Below are 25,213 nucleotides of genomic sequence, written 5' to 3' on the forward strand. Positions count from 1 at the left end.
GATACATTTAAACTCTACATTTAAACAGTTCACATAGATGAAAACAAAGGAATACTTTAAAATGCACTTTAAGGGCTTCAAATTGGTAAAAAAATACCTATGTACTCAAGTAATATCTTAAGGATGCAAGAGCTGATACAGACAAAAAGTCAACCATCACAGTAACAAAATTGATTTTGGCAATGAACTAGGAGCACAAGACCAGTTAAAATGGAGACTGAGGTGGTCTAAGCTTCAGAAGGGCATAGCAATAGTTACTACAACCTTGAAATGCATAAGATTCCTTTAAGGGATGGTCACGTGGAAAATCCTGCTCCAGGATGGTCTGGATATATACCAGAACCCCCAGCCCCGCCTTTCTACTTCCCCCCCCCCTCCATGCACCATCCCTTCAGGTATCACAAGTTACAGCCAGACAATGCTAAATTTGTTTTAATACAGTATTAAAACAGAATATTTCATAAAACCATAAATGTAAAAGGTCGGTTTAGGGACCTCCCCCCCAAAAAAAAAAAAAAAAAAAAAAAAAAAATGCAGAAGTCTGTCCCATACTATAGCAACAGCAAAATAAACCTTTCAGATATTTAGAATGATTTGATCAGTTTGGGGCCACAGGAATGAAAATACCCACTTCCCTTTAATATGTTTTAAGCCAGGGCGTTAAAAAGTCCCTCCCCCAGGGCCGCAATCCAATCGGGCTATCAGGATTTCCCCAATGAATATGCATGAGATCTATTTGCATGCACTGCTTTCATTCTATGCTAATAGATGTCATGCATATTCATTGGGGAAATCCTGAAAACCCGACTGGATTGCAGCCCTGGAGGAGGGACTTTGACACCCCTGTTTTAAACAGGTCTGCCTGCGAGTTACAATCTGGGACAACAGTGCAGCTTTCACCTTAAAAAAAAAAAAGGTATATATTTAAGTATAAGCAAATGCAAAGCAATTCTTGTCATCGCGATCATGGCCTCATTTCTCGTTGTAAAGAGTGTTATTTTGTTCAGATTTAACTAGAAATGAGCAAGACCATCCCATATCTCAAAGTCCCTCCTTGAGGGCTGCCATCCAGTCGGGTTTTCAGGATTGTCCCAATGAATATGCATTGAGAGCAATGCATGCACATAGATCTCATGCATATTCATTGGGGAAATCCTGAAAACCCGACTGGATTGCGGCCCTCGAGGAGGGACTTTGACACCCCTGACCTAGAAGGTCTCTTCAGTTCTAGCATGATCTCTTTTGACTGTCCCTTTGTGTGTGTCTAGCTCAAGGGTGGGCAACTCCAGTCCTCGAGGGCCGGAATCCAGTCGGGTTTTCAGGATTTCCCCAATGAATATGCATTGAAAGCAGTGCATGCACATAGATCTCATGCATATTCATTGGGGAAATCCTGAAAACCCGACTGGATTGCGGCCCTCGAGGAGGGACTTTGACACCCCTGACCTAGAAGGTCTCCAGTTCTAGCATGATCTCTTTTGACTGTCCCTTTGTGTGTGTCTAGCAGAGCTCAAGGGTGGGAAACTCCAGTCCTCGAGGGCCGGAATCCAGTCGGGTTTTCAGGATTTTCCCAATGAATATGCATTGAGAGCAGTGCATGCACATAGATCTCATGCATATTCATTGGGGAAATCCTGAAAACCCGACTGGATTGCGGCCCTCGAGGAGGGACTTTGAGACCCCTACCATATGCAAACAGAAATCCCTCCCCCCCCCCAAGCAGCTGTCTGAAATGCTGCTTGCTTGCAAGCCATCCTGGCTACCCAGTGCAGCATTTCACCTCCCCCCACCCCAAATGCAGTCAATTCACGACCATTTTGGCGGAAAAAGGCAGAGAGCGTTGTGCAAATGAACACAGACACGCATGCAGCATGCAACATCATGCAATGGAAAACCCCACAAATCTGAAGACTCACATTGCTTAAATAGTTCCAGACACAAAGCCATGAGGAGACAGAGAAAAAGGAGGAGGGTGAAGACGAAAACCCCAGCAAAAAAAGACAGACAGAAGGAGACGAGCTTCCTCTGCCCGAAGGATTTAAAAAGGGGAGGAAGGAGAGCCCAAAAGCCAGGGATCCGCCCTGTTCATTCATAAAACAAAGACCGAGCGAGACAAAGGCCCAAAAGAAAACCGGCTGAGGCTGAGGCTGGTGCTCTCTCCCCCCCGGGATCCGGAGCCTGGTGGTGGACAGCAGCGAGGGCCGGATCGGACACACACAGTGGACAGACAGACGCCGCTTGCACTCACCCGCGGCCACCCCGCTGGCTTCCGATCGGCATTGCAAAGAGGGGGGGGGCGGAGCGTTGGCTTTAAAGCTCCCGGGAGGCGGGGCGAGCTGTGACGTACCCGGCCGGTTCCATCGCGTAAGGGGTAAGGGGAGGGGGGGCGGAGCGCAAGGCTTTGAGCTCCCGGGATCGCCACGCCCCCTGGAGGCGGGGCTTTCGGCCAGAAAAGCTGCTTCTTCAGACAAAAGTAAAGCTCTACTTCCTGCAAATAACAACCCCAGCTATCTTGAGGGCAGATAAAGACTCACACTTAAATGGGTTATTACTGAAACATTTTACTTGCTTTGTGTTGTCTTCCCCTCCACTGAGATATTTAAAAAAATTGTATACCGCATACAATTATGCGGTTTCCATATCACATACATAAAATCTTGTTTCCCTACGATTATCACATATAACATAGACATGTCTAAACAACATCGTTAATCGTCCCTGTTATAACGGAATAGTAAGGGGGGGCATCTTGGTACAGATGCCGCCACCTCTCTGCCCCCCTCCGCTCCTACCCCTGTAGGGTCATGAAATGGTTAACTGTTGTTTAAAATATTGCTCTGGTCTACATAGCTGAAGAAAGTGTACAATCTATTGACCTCATCTGCCTGAAATGTATGTCCCTGCCTTACCACATTGTAAGCTAAATAGATAAGAGTTTGAGCCATGATGTAACTTGCCCTTCTGTACATGTAACATTTAGAAGTGTAAGATTTAGATAAGCAGAGAAATGAGCTAGTTTCCTATAGTTGTATCCCTGAACCTATCATAAGTGCTGGCTTAAGACCAATAATAATTGTAGAAAGTTACAGAAGTAACAAATGAAAATTGTAGTTTTTGCATATATTAAGTTTGCATATGTTTAGTGAAAAGGGCATAAAAGTCCATGCATTTCCTGATTCTAACATCTAGTAGACAGGCTGTTAACTGCACTAGAGTCCGGCATGCTGTAATAAAGCTCTTGTACTTTCTTCACGCCTCTGACTTTGTGCGTCCAAGTGACCTTTCACCCCCACCGCGCACGTGCCTTCACTTCCCCCCCATTGCACCTCTATCTCCAGGTCCCACGTCTAGCAAGTGCTGTCAGAGGGAGAGCCAACGCTCATGCAGGCAAGCGGACGGAGAAAAGGGCAGGGAGGGGTGCCACCGCCCCAGGCACCTCTCACCCTTGCTACGCCACCAAAAAATGTGCCTACCTGATCCTGAGCTGTCCTGTGCCGTTTTCAGAGCTCAGATGGTCTAAAGTCTACCTTGCACTGGCCCTACTGCGCAACAACTGTTGTTAGAGTCCACTCCAGTCTTGCCACAGACAGGAATGTATATGTGCAGTAAGAGGAGGTTCCTGATGAAGGGTTCTTTCCGAAACCGAAATTCAGTAGAACCACCACTGCTTTTTAGAGACGGGCAGAAAAACGAACTTGAAACTGCTAAGGCGGCACATTTATCAGGAGCAATGACGGCTTTGACCGGCTCTTCGTTATGAGATAAGTCCTTTAATTTTCACAGGGCTGCGCAGTTACATTCATGTTTATCAGATTGGGTTAACAACATAAGAATTGCTGCTGCTGGGTCAGACCAGGGGTCCATTGTGCCCAGCAGTCCGCTCCCGCAGCGGTCCTTTGGTCAAAGACCAGTGCCCTGAGTCTAGCCTTACCTGCGTACGTTCTGGTTCAGCAGGAACTTGTCTGACTTCATCTTGAATCCCTGGAGGGTGTTTTCCCCTATGACAGACTCCGGAAGAGCGTTCCAGTTTTCCACCACTCTCTGGGTGAAGAAGAACTTCCTTACGTTTGTACAGAATCTATCCCCTTTCAACTTTAGAGAGTGTCCTCTCATTCTCTCCACCTTGGAGAGGGTGAACAATCTGTCTTTATCTACTTTGTCTTGAGTCCCTGGAGGGTGTTTTCCCCTATAACAGCCTCCAGAAGAGCGTTCCAGTTTTCTACCACTCTCTGGGTGAAGAAGAATTTCCTTACGTTTGTACAGAATCTATCCCCTTTCAACTTCAGAGAGTGCCCTCTTGTTCTCCCTACCTTGGAGAGGGTGAACAACCTGTCCTTATCTACTAAGTCTATTTCCTTCAGAACCTTGAATGTTTCGATCATGTCCCCTCTCAGTCTCCTGCGCTTTATCCACTTTTAATTTCAGTGCGTTTGCACTTATTCACATTTCAACACATATGGGAAAACTCTATGATGGTTTGTAGCATTGAGCTTTTGCTCTTGCACGGATTGAAGTATTGAACACTTTACATTTATTTGACTTAATCAATCCACACTGAGGTTTCAAGTTTATTAATTAAAAGTTTCAAGTTTATTAAAATATTTATTTGACCTCTTAATCTAATTTCTAAGCGGTTAACATAATAAAATTGGAATGAAGAAGTTGGACATCGTCCGCGTAAGCAAATGTGGTGAAACCGATGGATTGTGAGACTTTGGAGAGGTTGAACAACCTGTCTTTATCTACTTTGTCTTGAATCCCTGGAGGGTGTTTTCCCCTATAACACACTCCAGAAGAGCGTTCCAGCTTCCCACCACTCTCTGGGTGAAGAAGAACTTCCTTACGTTTGTACAGAATCTATCCCCTTTCAACTTTAGAGAGTGCCCTCTTGTTCTCCCTACCTTGGAGAGGGTGAACAACCTGTCCTTATTTCCTTCAGAACCTTGAATGTTTCGATCATGTCCCCTCTCAGTCTCCTGCGCTTTATCCACTTTTAATTTCAGTGCGTTTGCACTTATTCACATTTCAACACATATGGGAAAACTCTATGATGGTTTGTAGCATTGAGCTTTTGCTCTTGCACGGATTGAAGTATTGAACACTTTACATTTATTTGACTTAATCAATCCACACTGAGGTTTCAAGTTTATTAATTAAAAGTTTCAAGTTTATTAAAATATTTATTTGACCGCTTAATCTAATTTCTAAGCAGTTAACATAATAAAATTGGAATGAAGAAGTTGGACATCGTCCGCGTAAGCAAATGTGGTGAAACCGATGGACTGTGAGACAGTCAAGAGAGGCGCCAAAAAAAATGTTAAAAAGTAGAGGAGATAGTATAGAGCCTTGCGGGATACCATGTTTACATGAGAAGGATTCAGATGAAGTATTATTGAAGACTACTTTAAAAGATCTATCTTTAAAGTAGGATATAAACCATTCCAAGACCTGGTCTGAGATACCGATTTCCTGAAGCCTTGTTAAAAGTAAACAGTGATCAATGGTGTCAAATGCTGAGGAAAGGTCCAAAGAGAAGAGTAAAACAGATTGATGATGGTCGAGAAAGTAGAGTATTTTGGTGGTAAGGCCTAGAAGGGAATATTCTGTTGAATGACAATGACGAAAGCCGGTCTGATTAGGGTGTAGAACATTGGTTTTCTCAATGAAATCAGAAAGTTGTTGGAAAACTATTTTTTCTGTGAGTTTGGCCATAAATGGTATATTTGCTATGGGGCGATAATTGGAAGGATCTTGCGTACTAACAGTATTATCTTTAATAATCGGGTGGATAATTGATTGTTTCCAAATTTTAGGTAAGGATTCGGAGGGCAGACTTGAATTGACCAACTCCTTGATATATGGACCAAAAGTAGAATAGAATCGTTTTAATAGGAAAGGAGGAATAACTTCTAAGGAAGTTCCTTTTATATTAAGTGTGTTAATACATCTTTGTATTTCCTCCAAACTAGGAAGGGTGAAATGTGAGCATCTAGAAAAAGACAAAATGGTTGATGTAGTAGAGTCTGCACAGTCATCGGAAGAACGTGTGATCGCGTTGAATGGAATTTTTTCTCTTATTTGTTGCACTTTGTTAATGAAAAATTCAGGAAGAGCTTTTGCTGAAGGAAAGGAACTGATAATATTTGTTACCTTTTTCTGTGAGATTAGGGATTTGACTATTGTATATAAAGCAGAAGAGTTTTTGGCTTTATTGATTTGTTTGGTGTAGTAGTCTTTTTTTGATTTATTGATTTCAGATCTGTAGTATAGAGCGTGGTCTTTGTATTTATTATAGTTGGATGGTATTTTATTGTGTCTCCATTGTCCTTCTAAGCTACGCAATTGTCTTTTAATTAGAGTTAAATTTGAAGAATACCATGGGTTTTTTTTGTTTTCGTGGAGAAATAGTAAAAGTAACTACTGGGGCAACTGAATTTTTAAAAAAATTTATCAAGAAGTTGAGACTTATTTAGGTGAAACCCTCTCTCCTATGCCTTCCCCCCGACGTCAATTCTGATGTTGGAGAGAAAGTCCTGGGCCAGTCAGGCAGCAATTGGCTGGCCCAGAACCTTCTCTCTTGTGGGCCGGCAGCTGCATGCGCCATGGCCCATCCCCTGCATGGAATTGCTGCTGGGGGGAGGGAATGGAGTGTGTTGACTCCGGGTTGGCTTCGGGGGTGGTGCAGTGAGCATGCAGAAGGAGGCAGGGAGGCATCCCCAGTGGCGGTGGCTTCAGTGGGGGCAGGCAGGGATCCTCAGCAGCATCTGCGGCTTCTGTGGATGGGTCGGCTTCAGGGGAGGGAATGAAGCAGAAAAGAAGAAATATCGGAAATGCAATCAGTCTCATGAAATCACCAGACAACAAAGGTAGGAAAAATAATTTTATTTTCAATTTTATTTTCAAAATGTGTCAGTTTTGTGAATTTATATCTGCTGTCTATATTTTGCAGTATATTTGTCTATTTTTCTATAGTTGTTACTGATTGCATATTTTAAAGTCATCTGCCTTGACCTCTTTGGAACCCCCCCCTCCGAATATAAATGATAATTAACATTTTCTGTGTGTACAGTGTGCTTTGTGTGTTTTAAATTTTAAATTTGTGGTTACCATTATATTGTGTGTATATGAAAAATAGACGGAAGAAATTGCATTACAATTAGGACTATTATTATGGGGGTGGAGTCAGGGGCGGAGCTTGGGTGGGGGTACTCGGTTGGTAGTTGCTAGGCTTAGGGGGTACTTGGCTTGAAGAAGTTGAGAAAATCTGCTCTAGAGAATACATATTCAGGTCTTCAAATCTCTTCTTATGTGTCTTGGTGCAGTCCTGATATTATATTTGTTACCTTCCGCTGGACGTCCTCAGGTTTTCTTCCATCCTTAGCAAGATACAGTCTTCAGTATTCCAAGCAGGGCCTCATCAATGACTTGTACAAGGGCATTAACGGCTCCCTTTTTCTGCTGCTGATTCCTCTCTTTCTGTGCAGCCCAGCATCCTTCTGGCTATGACCACCACCTTCTCATCTTCTGTCACAGCCTTGATATCCTTAGACACTGTCACCTCAAGGTCCCTCTCCTGGTCTGTTGCTTTGGATTTTACTTTTTGACTGTGGCAAGCCCACCAGCCGTCTTAGGAGCAGCCCCTGCATTCTGGGACTCCCTCCCTCTAATTCAGGAAGCAGAAGAAAGCCTGGCTCTTCTCCCAAGCCTTTAATACACGTGGTGACTGACAAATCCACTCACTTCACACTGGGATTAACGTGCTGCACAGTCTGTAACTTAGACCAGTTCCTCATATCTTATTTAACTAGGCTTCTAATTTGCCTTCAGTTTAATCACTCATCTGTTTATCCTAATGACTTTGACCAACTTATCTTATGTTTATATATCTCAACTGTTATTAAGATGTTTCTTTATACTGTACAAACAGAGTTTGCATCATATCTATGTTCTTTAAATGTTCTAATGCATGCCTATTAACGTTTCATTTGCATTGTGTTGACATTGTACATATCGGGACTGATTCTATATAGGCTGCCGATTGCATGTCAATCACGCATCGGTGTCCTATTCAGAATTGTGTCTGCACTCCCGGAGAGACGCCTTACATGTAGGCCAGCATCTCACATCTACGGTTTCAGTTGGTGTAAATCCTCTGTCCAAAGTTTGGCGTAGGAGACAGCTCGAAGCGCTGTTCTCTACTCTCGGAAATGGCTTCTCTTTCAGTCTTACACGCTAGGATTTCTTTGCCAGGGTGCAAACCTCAGAGATAAATCCCTCTGCCCTTGTGCTGCCTTCCAGGCTCTATGTGGCAAAAGTTGGGGTTACCAGACGTCCTTTTCGAGGACATGTCTGGAGCTCTGGACAGCTTTTCAGAATCTGTCACTTGGTCCGGGTTTTGAAAAGCCTCCTCAAATTGCGTCGGGGAGCGGAGCTAGGGAGGGACTGGGGCGGGATTAGGGTGTTACAGGGCGGGGATGGGTTGAACTAGGCGGGGCTGGGGGGGCGGGTTTAGGGAGTCCAGACTTTCCGATTGGAAAATCTGGTAACCCTAGCAAAAGTTAAACCCCTGGCACCATCTTGGTGAGGGGGCAGGCCCCCATCCTCCTCTTTGACGCCCCCAACTTCCGCACGTGCGTGCCGCTTCCCTAAGTTCCCCCGTACCTCTGTAACATTTGTGACGCGAGCGGCAGCCCCCAAGCTGCTGTCGTACCAGCGTCAGCTCTTCCTCTGACATCATTTCCTGGACCTAGGAAGTGGCATCAGAGGAAGTGCCGATGCTGGCGTGACAACAGCTTGGGGGTTACTGCTCGTACCACGAACGTTACAAAGGTACACCCACGTGGCAGGAGGGGTGGGGAAGGAGCATGTGGAGGTGGCAAGGGGCAGAGAAGAGGGCGGGGGAAGGGTGCCACTGCCCTGGGTGCCTCTTACCCTCAGTACCCCACTGGTTATGTTATCCTTCTGAAAGATGAATTCATATATTTATCACCTTCCACCTATGTTTTCTGAGCAATCAGAGGTAGAGGTTCAGTCTCTCCATCAGTATAGTCATATTGCATGCTGGAATTGGTAGGACTCTCTGAGGCCATTTGGAGCAGGGCTGGCTCTTCTAGTAGGCAGACTATGCATCTGCCTAGGGTGGCAGAATTCTGGAGGAGAATTTGGTGCTAGCATGGCTGGCGAGACAATGGCAGAATGGCAACAGGCCTTTGAGATGATGGACATAAATTGAGGTTCGGGGGTGGTAGATTTAAGAGCAATGTTGGGAAATTCTTTTTCACGGAGAGGGTAGTGGATGCCTGGAATGCCCTCCTGAGGGAGGTGGTGGAGAGGAAGTTGTGATAGAATTCAATAAAGCGTGGGATTAACACAGAGGATCTCTAACTAAAATCTGAACGTGCAAACTTTCACGGTCTGAATCCAGCAAAGGAGATGGTTTGGAGAGGCTGGAGTGAGCTTCAAAGGCACCTCCAGTAGCTGGAACCTATGGACAGTACCGGGTGGCTTTCTAAGGTCTATGGCCCAGAAATAACAAAGAAAAAAAGACATTTTAATTTAATCATGAAATTGTAATGCATGTAAATTACAGGGCAGACTGGATGGACCATTCAGGTCTTTATCTGCCATCATTACTATGGATTACTGGGGAGAGGGAGAGGGAAAGAGAGAAGCTGATGTATAAGGGGGGAGTGTTTAGGGAAAGTGAGATTCTGAACTATGAGGGGTGCCTGGCTGAAGGTTCACCTAGGTCAGGGGTAGGCAATGACGGTCCTCGAGAGCCACAACCCAGTTGGGTTTTCAAGATTTCTGCAATGAATATACATGAGATTGATTTGCATACAATGGAAGCAGTCCATGCAAATTAATCTCGTGCATATTCATTGTGGAAATCTTGAAAACCCAACTAGGTTGTGGCTCTTGAGGACCATCATTGCCTACCCCCAAACTAGGTCATCAAATATCCTTGGGCTGACCCTAACTTGGAGAGACTCGTGTCAAGGGATTACCTCAGGTCTGTCAGCTCATTCCAGGATTGTGTGCAGGAATAAGGCCTTGTTGGGATCAGTGATGCACAGCTGCTGCATCCTGCATGTTATAAATCAGGAAAGTTCAATGGTACTCTGACCAGGCCATGGTGAACCTTGCTTTCTGCCTGATGGCTATGCTTAGACTTTGCTTTCATCTTGTCATGGCTACTCTCGGATTTCACTTTCTGTTGACTTTCAATTTCCTACGCTCTGCCTTCTTTCGATTTTGCTTCTGCTAATGTTTTATTTGCCTCTGGGAGCCTTCTCCAGATGCTGTTCTACCACTGTCTTATCTGCAGCTCTGCAGAGCCATTCCTTGGCCTCACGCTCCATTAAGAAGACTACCAGGAATGCATATTAAATTAGCAGTCCTAACCTGAGTGCTGACACTTGCCACTCGTCTCCTGTCTCTTCAGCTTCCTTTCATATTCCTCTGTAGCCTGCTTACAATTCTGTTACTTTTTTTAGCAATTTTTTTTTTTTTTAAAATAAAATGTTTGCACCCTGTATTAATTCCCTGAATTTACACCAGTGGTATGCTGGAATTTGCGAGAAACATTTGTTATGTGAAGGATCCCTAGCCAGCTACTATAGCTGGGTCACGGTGTATATGAAGAAACTCCATCTTAGATCAGTGGAACTAAAAACAGCAACCTGAGACTCCATATTATTGCTCTGAGATATCACAGTACTGTATGCAGGCCTGTTCTTTGTATCTGTCTTGTACCAGTCACGGCCAGGGGGCAACAGGATGCTGCTGTTAGCTAGCTTTGATGTATAGACTATAGGATGGATTTATGGCTTTGTTTTTCTCTCTGCTCTTACCTTTTTGGCCAGAGCTGGTTATACTAGTTTGGACTGGATAGGACCCTATATAACCTTTGTGTCCGAGACTCTCGGGGTCCTCTGTTTTATACAGCTAGTTCTGTTCAGAGGTCCAGCATATATGCTTATAATAAAAGCCTTTTTTTTACATCTCCTCAGTCTCTGGCTCAAGTCTCTGTACTACTGACGGAGAGCCTTATCCTAAAAGGCACCTTCATTTGGCGCAGCCGAACAGGGACTTGATCTACAGATTTGAGCCTGTTTGGCACGATCGTCTCCCTCGGAGGATTTCAAACCTTGCCTCCTACGAGACCCATAATAGCCGGCATTAGCCTGATGGTTGATCAGGAACGGTTTCTCGTCGAAGACAACAGATTGCACCTCGAGAAGGAACGAATCGGTGGAGATTTCTGGCTCCTGGTTTTGTTGTGCCGGTACCGGACCTGTCTTGGTAAGTGAGAAGTTGATTTCTTCTCTATCCTGTCTCTCCCTTTTCTGTCTAGTAACTTCTTAATCCGTCGTGAAGCGCGGGGAGGTATATAGGATTCTGGTTTCTGGAAATTGGAACTTTTGTTGGGTGCATATATAGATTGTATAATATGGGTCAGAGCACCACCGACCCCCTTCAGATCATGCTTGGTGATTATGGCGACCCTAAGATGACAAGCCTTCATCCCTCCAGTAGTCATCTGGTCAGTTTGGGCACCTTTTTGGCACTTATTCATTATTAAAATAGGTCTATCCCCAAACGTCTAAACTATGCCTTGGACGTTTTCTAAAATGTGCGATTACTGCAATAAAAATGTCCAAATCATAAACCAGCCCTAGTCCCATCCAAAACCATGTAACTAACATGCCCCCCCCCCTTGAGATTAAGATGAACTACTGATCAACAGCATAAATATCCTTCTAAAAAACTCATAGGTTTTGAAAATAATGAATTGGAAGGGTATGGCGAGAAAAACGACATTTTTCTGTTTTGAAAATGATAAATGCCAAACTTCTTTATAAAATAGATTTGCAATCGGCCCCTGCTTATCCTTACCCCAGGCTTCCTGTCCTGCAATTACCCTATTTTCAGTTCAGGAATGGGAGAAACTATTTTTCAAACACAAAAGAGAGAAATATTGAGAGAGAGAGAGAGCACATGACACCTAGAACTTAGTGTTTCATTATCTGTGAGCTGCCTGCAAATACCTCAGAGACTAGCTGCATTCTTTATCTCACCTTGTAGAGGAAATTAGAAAGCCCTTTTCTCAGTAAGAAAGGCGAATTCCTAAGGGGGGGCGATGTCCATTCATTAGTCAATTCTGGTGCAGGTAGGATATAGGCAGATAAGAGAGAGCTGGGACTCTCTGGATACGCTCAACTACCCCCCCTGTTTTACTATGGTGCGCTAACCGATTAGCGCACACTAAACACTAACGCATCCATAAACTAACATGCACATGTTAGCGATTTGCGCGTGCTTATCGGTTAGCGTGCCTTAGTAAAACAAGGCCTATATCTAGTTTCCAGGACATTTGCAATACATTTTCATGAGCCTAAACAAGACCTCGAGTAAAGGACTGTGTTTAAGAACCAGTGTCTTACATTACGGCTGAGGCTCACCTCTATTTTACAGATCTCTCACTAACAAACTTCATCTTCTTAAGGTGCTTCTCCTTGCTCGCAAATGCATTTTGCAATCCTAGATTGTTTCTGAGCCTCGCTCTTTTTGGACCTGGAGAGCTCTGGTGCATACTTTAGCCAGGTGGGAGGCCCAAGAGGCGGTTGGTCGCCCTCGTCTATTTGGATTCCTTATCTCCTCGAGGTCACAGTCTCCTTTTGAATCCTCTTGCTTAGCCTTGTTGAGGTCCATCGCGCTCACTCCCGGGATCAGTCATCGCAGGCACTTCCTTTTTTTTTGGTTGTTGTTTTCTTTGTTTGTTGGGTGGGGGGGCTTCTTACTGCGGCTGCCAAGAGCCACCAGAGCACGGGCCTTTGGCATATTAAAGTTTTATTGGTTGTTTTCTGTATGCTTCATGGGAAAGGGGGGAGATTTTCTTCGGGGGGGGGGGGGTTATTGCTGCTTGGGTAGGGTTCGGGGGATGGGGGGTTTCTACTCTTGTTCTACCAAAACTTTTGTATTGTTGGAAGTTAATTCCTTTGACTTTGTTGTCTTCTTTGTTGTCTTGTATTTATAATAAAACAGATTTGAACATAAACGGGGGAAAGGGATTGGGACTTGCAAACCATCTTTTTCTTTGAGTTTTACAACCACGTTCAAAGTGAAACATAGAAACATGATGGCAGATAAAGGCCTAATGGCCCATCCAGTCTGCCCATCCATAGCAACCATTATCTCTTCCTCTCTCCAAGAGATCCCACCTACCTATCCCAGGCTTTCTTGAAATCGAACACAGTCTCTGTCTCCACCACTTCTTCTGGGAGACTGTTCCACGCATCTACCATCCTTTCTGTAGAAAAGCATTTCCTTAGATTACTCCTGAGCCTATCACCTCTTAACTTCATCCTATGCCCTCTCATTCCAGAGCTTCCTTTCAAATGAAAGAGACTTGACTCATGTGCATTTACGTCACATGGGTATTTAAACGTCTCTATCATATCTCCCCAGTGGCATTGTAAGGAGGGGAGCGGGAGGTATGGACTGCCCCCCCCCCAGGTGCCATCTTGCCAGGTTTGTTGGTGCCACTCCTCCTGTCTGCCCCCCTCCCCCGGCAAACCTCTTGAAAAGTTTGCCTGCGCGAGCAGCGTCTTGCACCCCTTGCTTGCACTGGTCTTGGCTCCCTTCTGACGTCACTTCCTGGACATGGGACCAGAACATCATGTCAGAGGAGAGCCGAGGCCAGAGCCAGCAGGAGGTTGCAAGATGCTGCCAGTGAACTTTTCAAGAGGTATGCTGCGGCGGTGGCGGGAGGCGCTCGAGCGATAGGGAAGAGTAAGGGGCAACCCCAGTTTGAAGGTGTGTGGAAGCATCGCTTTCCCCCCCCCCAAAAATGATGCCAGGTGCTGCTATGATGCCCCCGAGCTGACAACTGGTTGTAGGAAGATTCATTGCGGCCGATTCAGCGCTGAAACGGCCACAATGAAACAGTTGCACTGAACTGGTCACGCTGAAACAGCCATGCTGCATCATCCTAGACTCATTGGGGAAGGGGGGAATGAGCAAAGAAGTTCTTTGGACTCCAACTTAGCAGTATGAGAGATTTCCAGCTAATACCTGCCTGCCTTTCCGACATTGTCAGTGTCCAGATTGCACAGAGAGCTGCTTTCAGCCACATAAGTAATACATTGGAATCATCCCAGTCAGTTTCATTTTGCCCCTGACGTAGCCCTTAGAAGGGCGAAACATGGCCCTGTCAGGCTTTCATGCTTTTAACATCGATTGTGGTGAATGAATAGAGCCATTCTTCTCTGGTCATTTTTTTTTTTGCTGCAAATTTGCAAACATTATATTGCTGTGCTGGAAAAGAATTGAGATCATGCCTCTAGGAGAATCTTTGAGAACTTATGATCACCTGGGATATCCCTAATCTGACAGGTACAAAGTTGAGTGTCTGGAAGCCAGGCCACACCGAATAGCATTGATTATAGAGTGACTACTTGGTGAATCACATAGAGAGAGAGAGAGTGATCTTTAAGTATCAAGAAATGTTATCTGAGACCAGGAAAATGTGGCAGAAAGGTACAAAATTATTTTCCATCATTTTGGGTGCCACAGGCCTTATCAAAGAGAATTTCCAAGTGAACTCCAGAAGGAAGCTGACTTTGGCACAATGTAAAATTCAGAGACTGAGATTATGGGCTTCTGTGAGAGAGGTAATGGTCAAAGTAAGTGTGGGAGGGGGGGGGGGGGGTTGCGAGGGTGTACCTGGTACTATTCAGTGCAGTGGCGTACCTAGCATATGTGACACCCAGGGCCCATCATTTTTTGACACCCCCCCATCTATATGAAAAATATGATTTTTAGTAACAATCTACATATCGCACAACAAGAAAAGGCAGCATCTTAAACACTGCAGTGAGCACTAGAACACCAACACATACATTGTAAAACTAAACAAACCAGATCCTGCACAGTCAATTGATCCTGTACAGTCGATGCTATCAGAAAGCCATGTCCCTTTCATACACACAGACAGATACACTCTCGCCCAATATGGAATAATCACAATCTAAAAATAGAAATATGTAGACAAAAGTTAAACTGAACCGCCAAGAAACCAGACTCTGCATACAATGCAACACCACAAAAACAGTAATACATGTCCTCTAATACTGTGCAAAATATAAAGACAGTAGATGTAAATTTGAAAAACTGATACATAACAATCACCACTTTACAAATTAACAAATAAAAATAAAACAAATAATGAGAAATAAGAAAATACCATTTTATTGGACTAATCCCCGTAAGCTCGGTCCCCATCTCCGCAAACCACCTGATTCCATCCACACAAGCCTTGAATTGTTTATATTAAAGTATAAAAAGAAACAATATTCTGTACAATTGTCAATTTATAAATCAGCGTCTTTTCCCCACTCTCTGTTTCCCATTTCCTTTCAGCGTCCTCAGCCCACTCTCTCTCCACTTTCCTTCAGCGTATGCACATAAAAACAAGCAAGTTATTTTATATCATTTTCATTCTATTCATTCATAGAAATTAAAGTCTAAATAATACCAGTCACATAACAAAACATGATTTTACAAAAATAATTCCCTGCACAGTCAAGCCTGCAAGGATTACTAGATGTCTTTCAGCAGCTCCCCTCCCTCCCTCCCTCCCCGTTACCTTCGTGGCTAAGTCAAAATGATCTACCAACAATAAAATTTTAAAAACACAAAGCACACTGTACGCAGAGAAAATGTTAATTATCATTTGTATTCCGTGAGTTTTCAAAGAGGTCAAGGCAGATGACTTTATGCAATGTCACCTCAGTAACAACTATACAAAAATAGACAAATATACTCCCTCCCTTTTTACTAAACCGCGATAGCGATTTTTAGCACAGGGAGTTGCGCTGAATGCCCCACGCTGCTCTCGACGCTCATAGGCTCCCTGCGCTAAAAACTGCTATTGCAGTTTAGTAAAAGGGGCCCATAGTGCAAAATATAGACAGCATATATAAATTCTCAAAACGGACACATTTTGATCACTAAATTGAAAATAAAATCATTTTTCCTACCTTTGTTTGGTAATTTCATCAGTCTCTGGTTGCATCCAATATTTCTTCCTTCTTTCAGCCTCCTGTATGCTTCCTCTCCTCCAGACCTCATTCCTTCCCCCATCTTTTTCTTTCTTTCATCCTGCCCCCTTCTTTCTTTCTCTCTCCATGCCCCCTTTCTTTCTGTATGTCTGTCTTTCTCTTTCTCTCTTCGTGCCCCATTTTTTTCTTTGTTTCACCCTGCCCCCTTCTTTCTCTCTCCATGCCCCCTTTCTTTCTCTATGTCTGTCTTTCTCTCTCTCTCTCCCCATGCCCCATTTTTTTCTTTCTTTCACCCTACCCCCTTTCTTTCTTTCTGGATCCCTGTCCCCTCCCCTTTCTTTCTTTCTGGATCCCTATCCCCCCCTTTCTTTCTTTCTGGCTCCCTGTCTCCTCCCCCCTTTCTTTCTTTCTCCCTGTCCTCCCCCATACCACCGCTGCCACCAGCACCATGCTGCCACCACCGCCGGGGAAAGCCTGCTCTGGCCATCGGAAACAGGCCGGCGCCGAAATCGCCCTGCTTCGTTTCCCGCAGGCCAACCAACTCTGTATGTTGGACGTCAATTCTAACGTCGGAGAGGACGTTCCGGGCCAGCCTTGGCTGGCCCAGAACGTCCTCTCCGACGTCAGAATTGACGTTGGACGGCTATAGTTTGGTCGGCCAGCTTGAAAAGAAGCAGGGCGAATTCGGAGGGAGGGAGAACTGGCGCCGGCTTCTTTCAGATGATTGCAATGGCAGCCTTTCCCCGGTGGCAGGCCAGCAATGCACCCCCTTGGGCCCGTGCACCTGGGGCGGACCTCCCCCCCCCCTAGGTACGCCACTGATTCAGTGTATTGCAACTGCTTTGGGTGAATCTCTTATGCAAAAAGGCAGTGAATAAATATTCGACCTGCCCTGTCATAGCATGCACAAAACTAACCTATTTGGAGAAAGTGACTGCTAACAACTGGGGAAGCAATCCAAACTTCTTATTTAGAGCAGAAGCATTAAGGAAGTAGCAAATCCCCCCCACAAATGAAATGCATTTTGCCTCTGTTTTCACTGATTTTTTAAACCACGTCTACTCTTCCCTGGCTGAGAACTGCTGGGAAAATCTTCAGTGCTGCTTTCCTGCCAGCAGGGGTCAGGCGTGTACCAGCAGTCACAATCCTCACACATTGTTCTAGGTACATCGCCTTTTAAATGTGCCTGAACTTAAGTCTACTGCTTTTTTTAAAATCCGATCATGTGCTTACAGAGGTCGGCCCTTAAATACCTGGCCCAGAGCATCTTGCCGCGTGAGCCGGATAGACTGCTTTGCTCAATTGAGCATTGCGATCTGTCTGTTCCATCTGTGTGGGACTTAAGGCTTTCCTCTTCCAGAAACAGTGTCTTTCACTGCATCGGCCCCAGGGAGTAGGGCTTTGTTTTGGAGGAAGTTAATGGCCTAACTGTTCTATATAAGGTCAAACATTTAGTAAAGTACCCTAAATTTCTTGCTGGACTATCTTCAAAATTTTAAACCGTACATGGTGATATACCGGTAACCGGTGAAGTTTCATCAGAATTGGAGTGATATGTTCAAAACGGGATTTCCCTATTAAAATCTGGGCTGCTGAGCTTTGTTGCAATCTGTAAAGATTACATAATCTTAAAATAGATACATTACAATAGTCAAGTTTTGATAGTACCATGGATTGCAATCCCAATCGGTCAGAACTTTTCTCAATTGAGAAAGCATTGTCATTGCAAAATAAGCTAACTGGACCACTCTTGCAACCTGTAATTTTAAAGACAGTTTTGCATTAAGAATAACCCCTAACACCATGATATTTTCTTTAACCTTAATCAACTGTTTGAGGCCATAAGTCCCTGTATTGATCACCCACAATAATGATTTCTGTTTTATCAACATTCAATTTAAATCTATTATCATGCATCCAGTCATTGATCTTCCCCATATAACTATACACCTCTGATGTCAGCTTTTCACCCCATTTGTTGATTTGAAAAAAGAATTGGACATCATCCGCATGCATTAAAAGTATACCGAGGAAGAACATTCCTTGCCATTCACTCCCCTCACCACCAACACTCTCTCCCCACTGTTCGACTCTTATCCCTGCATTTCCATCACTGCTTAAGTCATCCTTTTTTCTTATCCTGCCTACATAACCAGATTAATAATAGGACAAGTTTGGGCTGACTTCGCTCTAATACATGTATTGTTAAAGCAGCCCACATCTGAGCTTGATTCTCCAAGAATGACGACAGACAGATAGATCTCCACTGGGCACAGTAATTTTAATCCACTTTGGATGTCTATGTAGGGTTGCCAGATTTTCCAGTTGGAAAATCCTGACCCGTAGACATGCCCCCCCCCAGGCACGCCGTAATGCTGTCCCAAGTTCCGTCCCAGCCTTGCCTCCCCCCCTCCCCCGCTGCCTGCGCTTGTCCACGTCTGACGCAATTTGAGGAGGCTTTTCAAAACCCAGAGAAAGTGTCGGGTTTCGAAGAGCCGTCCGTACCCCCAGACATGTCCTTCAAAAGGAGGACGTCTGGTAACCCTATGTCTATATGAAGCAGGCCAACGTTAAAACGAAGCCCTGAACTTTAGGCTTCGATGCTATAAATGACACCTAAAACGTAGGTGCCGAGTAGCGTAACGCGTAAGCGTGATTCTATAAAAGTCAGGCACAGTTCATAGAATCGGGCTTAGTGGCGCCTACAGCGGGCTTTAGGCGTCGATAGATCTCCTAACTTTTTATGCCAGGGTTTTCTTGGCCTACACGAGTGCGCCTCAAGATCTGCCCCTTACCACGCCTACTTTTTGAGAAATCAATTTGCGCACCTTAGTAAAAGAGGGGGGGGGTTAAAGGTAATGCAGTGTTTTTTGTTATGTTATGTGAAATGTTCATGCCTAGTTCCTAGACTTGCCCGTCGCGCGAGCAGTTTTGAAACGCGGCCCGGTTCATTCTCAACACAATGCTCTCTGCAGTCTGCACGTTGCGGTGCATTCTTGAAAATATCCTTGTCTTTTTTTACGGCAGTGGATTCAGACACAGCTCATTAACTCTCATCACAGCCCATCCTGGTTGGTTCCAATCACTTTGCCAGGATGCAACAAGACAACGGAGCACGGAACGGCTTTGTCTTGAAAACTCTCCTTTATGGACAAACCAATGCAAAAAGGAAGCCCTCGACACACTGAACTAATAATGCATTGATGGAAATCTTCTTTAGATCCATAAATATGTCATTTTAGCTGAAGAAACGAACCACTCATTCATCTGTGTTACAAGTGCATGAGAGGGGTCTGTGCCCGATGGTTCTGTGTGCTGACTAGGGAGGTAGATCTGGGTTTAATATTCTTAGCTCCAGTTCTTATGCTTCAAGCTGATAGGAGACGGGGATGCTGTGACCCCGAGAGGGAATTCAAGAATGATCCTGAGCTCCAGGGTGCCCTTCTACTGGGGTTTCAAAAAAGACACTACTGTCAGCTGGTCTCACCTAGAGGCGAAGGGGTGAGAAGAGGCAAGAAAGCAGGGCCACTGCTGGTCAATCGAGGTTGGTTTCTGATGCAACAGGGAAAAAAGAACCAACTCCAAATCCCAAATACTACAATTTTACTCCAAATACTGCAAGTACTCCTAAACACTGCAATACTCCAAATACTGCAATGCTCCAGTACTGCAAATGATCCCAAATAGAAACATAAAAACATAGAAGATGACGGCAGATAAGGGCCATAGCCCATCAGGTCTGCCCACTCTACTGACCCACCCCCAAGTCTACTATCCTAGGGATCCCACTCCTGGCGCCAGGTTCCCTTGGCTTAACCCTCTAAGGGATCCCACATGGGCATCCCATTTGCTCTTAAATTCTTGCACGCTGTTTGCCTCGATCACTTGCACCGGGAGCTCGTTCCAAGGATCTCGGTGAGGATGAGATCCAGAAGGCCTTGAGCATGCGCAGATGCTCAAGGCTCAGCAGCAGACCGGCGGCAGGCACTTTTATCACCGGCGGTGCAGGGGTAAGGACAGGGCCAGTCGGGGAGGGGGGGAGGGGAAGAGGCGATAGCAGCGCCGGTGGCCTCGGGTGGAGCATGGGAGTCGGGGTGCGTCTGGCAGGAGTGAGTCAGCACTTGAGAGTCCCAGCAGAGGGGGTAGTGGCATCCGGGGGGGAGGGGAGGCAGCGTCCGGGAGCGGCAGAGCCAACAGTGTCCAGTCGGGCTCTGTTGCGGCGGCGGTGTTTGCTTAGCCAGCACCACCCGGCAGTGAGAGGCAGCCAACAGCAGCAGAGGAGGAGAATTGGAGGAGCCGCGTGGGTGGGTCTGTGGCAGAGGCAGCGGTGGAGGCGTCCCTAATGGTAATTAAGTTTTTGGGGATGTGGAACGAATTGTTCAAGTTTCCATTATCTTCTATTGGGAAAGTTGCTTTGATATACGAGTGTTTTGGTTTAAGAGCATGCTTCTGGAACGAATTATGCTCTTAAACCAAGGTACCACTGTACTCCCAAATACTGCAATTTTAACCACTTCAGTCTTCCCTTTTCCCGATGCAACTATAAACAGTACATTCTCTGCATAAATAGTTAAATTATGAAATAGATATCATGGCAACCAGTTCTCCCATGGCAACAGCCTGTGTCATTGATTACTCATCTTAAGGAGACTCCTTCACAGTGGAGTGGAATGAGTGAGAGAGTGAGTCGCTTGTTTATTCTTTCCAAAAATACTAGGACCAGGGGGCATGTAATGAAGCTACCATGTAGCAGATGAAAAAAAATATTTGTTTACTCATTTTAGATTCTGGAATTTGTTGCCTAAGAATGTAGTGAAAGCAGTTAGCTTAGCAGGGTTTAAAAAAGGTTTGAATAACTTCCTCAAAGAGAAGTCCAGAAGCTGTTATTAAGATGGATGTGGGTACTGGAACTGGGCAGTCCTGGGGGCATGGCCATGGGTCCGGATTTTCCCAAAGGAAAATCTAGTAACCCTAATAAAAGGGTCTCTTAGAATTGCTCGGTTGGTTTAGTCATGATTTATTTATTTAGATTTTTATCCCGTCCTCCCAGTAGCTCAGAACGGTTTACAAGTAAACATTCACAATGGAGTGAATTGGACATACAAGATTATACAGTAGATTTAAATACTTGGACATACGAGACTGTGCAGCAGTTTAGATATAGGGACTATATAGCAAATATAGTAAACAGTAGTTTACATATAAGTAGTTTAGTTTAGATACGAGTTATTTGAGTATAGGCTGAGAGTGGACTATACAGAAATTTAGGCAGAAGATTAGAATGGAGAAAGAAGGGTAGAGGTGGGGTTTAAGGGTGACCTTTAGTTGAAGAGGAGGGTCTTAACCATTTTCCGGAATGTAGTCTGAGTTGATAATGCTCTCTGCTTCCCCCATACTGAACCAGCACTCTGGAGTGATTAACAGATAGTAAAAGAGAATTAGAGAATGGTACGGAGACAAATTTTTTCCCATCCCCCACAGGATCTCATTTTCCCATCCTGGCGAGTTCTTTTCCTGTCCCTGCCCCATTCCTGTAAGCTTTGTCCTCATCTGCACAAGCCTCAAACACTTGAAAATCATGTGTCTGAGGCTTGTGCGGTTAAGGCAGAGCTTACAGGAACGAGGCAGACAAAGGAACAGCGACAACGCTCATGGGGATGGGAAAATTGAGTTCCTGTGTCATTCTTTAAAGAGAATCACAGATACAGAACTCACTGAAGAAAATTGTCCAGAGCCAAATGCATCTCTGGTCCTGGTGATTCTGTGAATGCAACAGCTAATATTGCCTTGGCATTTGTCTGCCATGCCTCAGACTCAGAAAATGGATGGTGTTATTAGAAATCATTAGCCAGCTTCCAAATCCTTTCCTAAGCGTCTTGGAAGATTGTTTTAAATCCCAGGAGGCAGCAATGCTTCACATTCAGGAGACCAAGGGGAGCTGAGATTTTCAATTTCTTGCAGTAGTATCATTTTTTTTAAATGAACAAAATAGCTGTAATTCTACCATTGGAAGCTGCGGAAGATTTCTCTCCCACAACTAGGAGGTGGTGTTTTATCAGCTCAGTAATCAGATTTCCAAGAATCACAATGGGCTTTGAAATATCCCTTTCGCTTGAGAAAGACCATGCAAAGCATTCTCAAATGCCACCCAGACGGATGCAGACAAAAGACAGGCCCAGCGGAAGGTTGCTCTGAGCAAGGTCAGGGAAGCTGCAGGATAATCATTTATGAAAGTTCACCAACCTGCGTCAGAAGGAAGCATTCTGCCGCCATGCTGTGCACTGAAACATAGAAACATGATGGCAGATAAAGGCCAAATGGCCCATCTAGTCTGACCGACACATGCAACAGCAGTCATAACCCCGGCCTGGCATATCTTATGTTCTCTGCTTAATGTGATATGTATCAGATACAAAACTATGTACTGAGAATCATTTCAACATATATGCTACAGAACAGGGGTGCCCACACTTTTTGGGCTTGCGAGCTACTTTTAAAATGACCAAGTCAAAATGATCTACCAACAATGAAATTTAAAAAAAACACAAAGCACACTGTAAGCAGAGAAAATGTTAATTATCATTCCTATTCCAGGGTTTTTTCAAAGAGGTCATGGCAGATGATTCTATGCAATGTCACCTCAGTAACAACCATACAAAAATAGACAAATATTCCCCTTCCCTTTTTACTAAACCGCAATGGCTTCACTGTCCTCTGCTTGACTCACATAAGAACATATAAATTGCCATACTGGGACAGACCGAAGGTCCATCAAGCCCAGTCTCCTGTTTCCAACAGTGGCCAACCCAGGTCCAAGTACCTGGCAAGATCCCAAGGAGAAAAACAGATTTTATGCTGCTTATCCTAGGAATAAACAGTGGATTTCCTGAAATCGTCTTAATAATGGCCTTTTGACATCTCTTTTAGGAAATTAGCCAAACCTTTTTTAAACTCTGCCAAGCTAACTGATTTCACCACAATAAAGGGTGGCTAGAGCTCTTCAGCTTGGAGAAGAGACAGCTCGGGGGAGATTTGGCAGAGGTATAGGTGGAGGTGGAGTGGAAAGGGTAGATGCTTGTTTACTCTTTCCAAAAATATTAGGACTAGGCTGCAGGGGTGTCCAATGTCGGTCCTCGAGGGCCGCAATCCAGTCGGGTTTTCAGGATTTCCCCAATGAATATGCATGACATCTATTAGCATACAATGAAAGCAGTGCATGCAAATAGATCTTATGCATATTCATTGGGGAAATCCTGAAAACCCGACTGGATGGCGGCCTTCGAAGAGGGACTTTGACACCCCTAGTGTAAATAAAGGTTTTAAAGTGATTTTCAAGGCCCCTAGCGGTGCTGCAATCACGCCTCTGTAGGCATTTTAGGCCGCCTAATTCTACTGAGGTCTTGGCTAATGCCGGAAGTGGCATTAGGTGAGCTAAAACGCCTTTGGAAGAATGATTCACATCAAAAGCAAGCGCCAAAAATGTAGGCCTGGAAAACCCTAGCCTCCGTTTCCAGCGCCTGCCTTTGCCAGAGGTGCAATTCTGTATCCGCTTTTAAGGTGGCCACTGACAACAGCGCTGGCTACAGAATCCCAGGCCTAAGTGATAAAACAAAGGCCACCAGGGAGAGACTTCACTCAGCCCGCGTCCCTCGACTTGCACAGAACTCACCGTTATTCCTGGGCAGGGTCCTGCTGCTGTTGCCGGCAAGGGGCGGTGACATAGATTGCACGGAGGTGGTGTCCTCGTCCTGGGAGCATCCCGCCTGAATGGCCCGGAGGTAGCTGTGGCTCCGAGAGCGGAAGTAGTTGGGCAGCGACAGGTCCAGCACCTCAACAGGCATCGACTCTGGCTCACTGTACAAGGAATCACAGGGCACTTCATATGGCACGGGCAGCTCTATCTCACGGACCTGCATGGGGTACTGAACGAGACACAGAACGGTCAAGGCTGGAGGCCAGAGAATTCTTCATGCCTCAGATCTGCTCGGTCTCACAGAGGTCCCAGAGCTATCTATTCTGCAGAGGGTCATTTAGGGAATCTGGAGTCTAAATGACATTCTTATTTAAGGTATTTATATACTGCCTCTCAGGTCCTCAAGCATTTTCCCTGTCTGTCCCGTGGGCTCCCAATCTATCTAATGTACCTGGGTCAATGGAGGATTGACTGACTTGCCCAGTGTCACAAGGAGTCGCACTGGATTTGAACCCACAACCTCAGGGTGCTGAAACTATAGCTGTAACCACCAGCTCCCTCCTATACTTTCACTCATAAGTAGGGTTACCAGATGTCCGGGTTTTGAAAAGCTTCCCGACAAAATCACGTCAAGAAGGGGGCATGCACGGATGCAATGCAGTGACATCACGCGCCCGTGATATCATTGCGTCACGTCCACATATGCAAGGATGCCATCTGGGGAGGTGGAACAGAGCATGACAGAGGTGGAACTGGGCGGTCCTGGAGGTCTGGAAAATCTGATAACCCTACCCTTAAGTCCACCTTTGACTCTCCTAGAACACCTTCCCTAACTCCCTACTTCACCGTCACCTTAGGATTCCATTGTTCTCGTTCTTTTCTTCTCCACCTTTCATACCCTTTGCTAATTAGTTGCATATTTCTTATGAATATATTGCCATGCCTCTGGAATACATTCGAGCAGAGTGTTTTCTGAAATACGTTTGAAACACCCCCATCATCGTAGCACAGTGGTTCTCAAACCTGACCTGCGGCCCACTATCCAGTTGGGTTTTCAGGGGATCTGCAATGAATATGCATAAGATAGATTTGCATTCAAGTTTATTTCATGCATATTAATTATAAGTATTCTGAAAACCCAACCAAGGACAGATTTGGGAGACACTGAGGTATCATTATCGATTCTTCTCTCTCCCTCAATGACCACCTCAACTCCTTGGCTAAATCATGCTTTTTCAGCCTCCACATGCTGAGGAAAGTAAGATCCTATTTTCGCCAACAACATTTCGCCGTCCTTGTCCAATCCATCATCCTCTCCAAATTAGACTACTGCAATGCCATCTACTTAAGCCTATCAGAAAAAAGTCTTCAAAGACTCCAGCTAATCCAGAATACTGCAGCCAAGTTGATCTTTGCAAAACGCAAGTCTGACCATGTCTCCCCACTCCTAGCCAAA

The 25,213-nt window shown here is 45.0% G+C and overlaps 1 protein-coding gene across 3 annotated transcripts in view; it reads right to left on the reverse strand.

Moving 5' to 3' along the window:
• The window catches only part of DLGAP4 (DLG associated protein 4), a 174,763-nt gene that overhangs the window by 108,117 nt on the left and 41,433 nt on the right, over nt 1–25,213 (reverse strand). The window contains exon 4 of one of the 3 annotated variants that reach the window (XM_033963937.1): nt 23,734–23,986. In XM_033963937.1, coding sequence (XP_033819828.1) covers nt 23,734–23,986 — 253 coding nt within the window. Of the gene's footprint in view, nt 1–1,916; nt 1,963–23,733; nt 23,987–25,213 lie in introns of those variants that run through there. The other 2 variants (XM_033963938.1, XM_033963939.1) reach the window with 2 other exon arrangements.

The sequence above is a fragment of the Geotrypetes seraphini genome, chromosome 11 (assembly GCF_902459505.1).
Source record: "Geotrypetes seraphini chromosome 11, aGeoSer1.1, whole genome shotgun sequence".
Classification (NCBI taxonomy): Eukaryota; Metazoa; Chordata; class Amphibia; order Gymnophiona; family Dermophiidae; genus Geotrypetes; species Geotrypetes seraphini.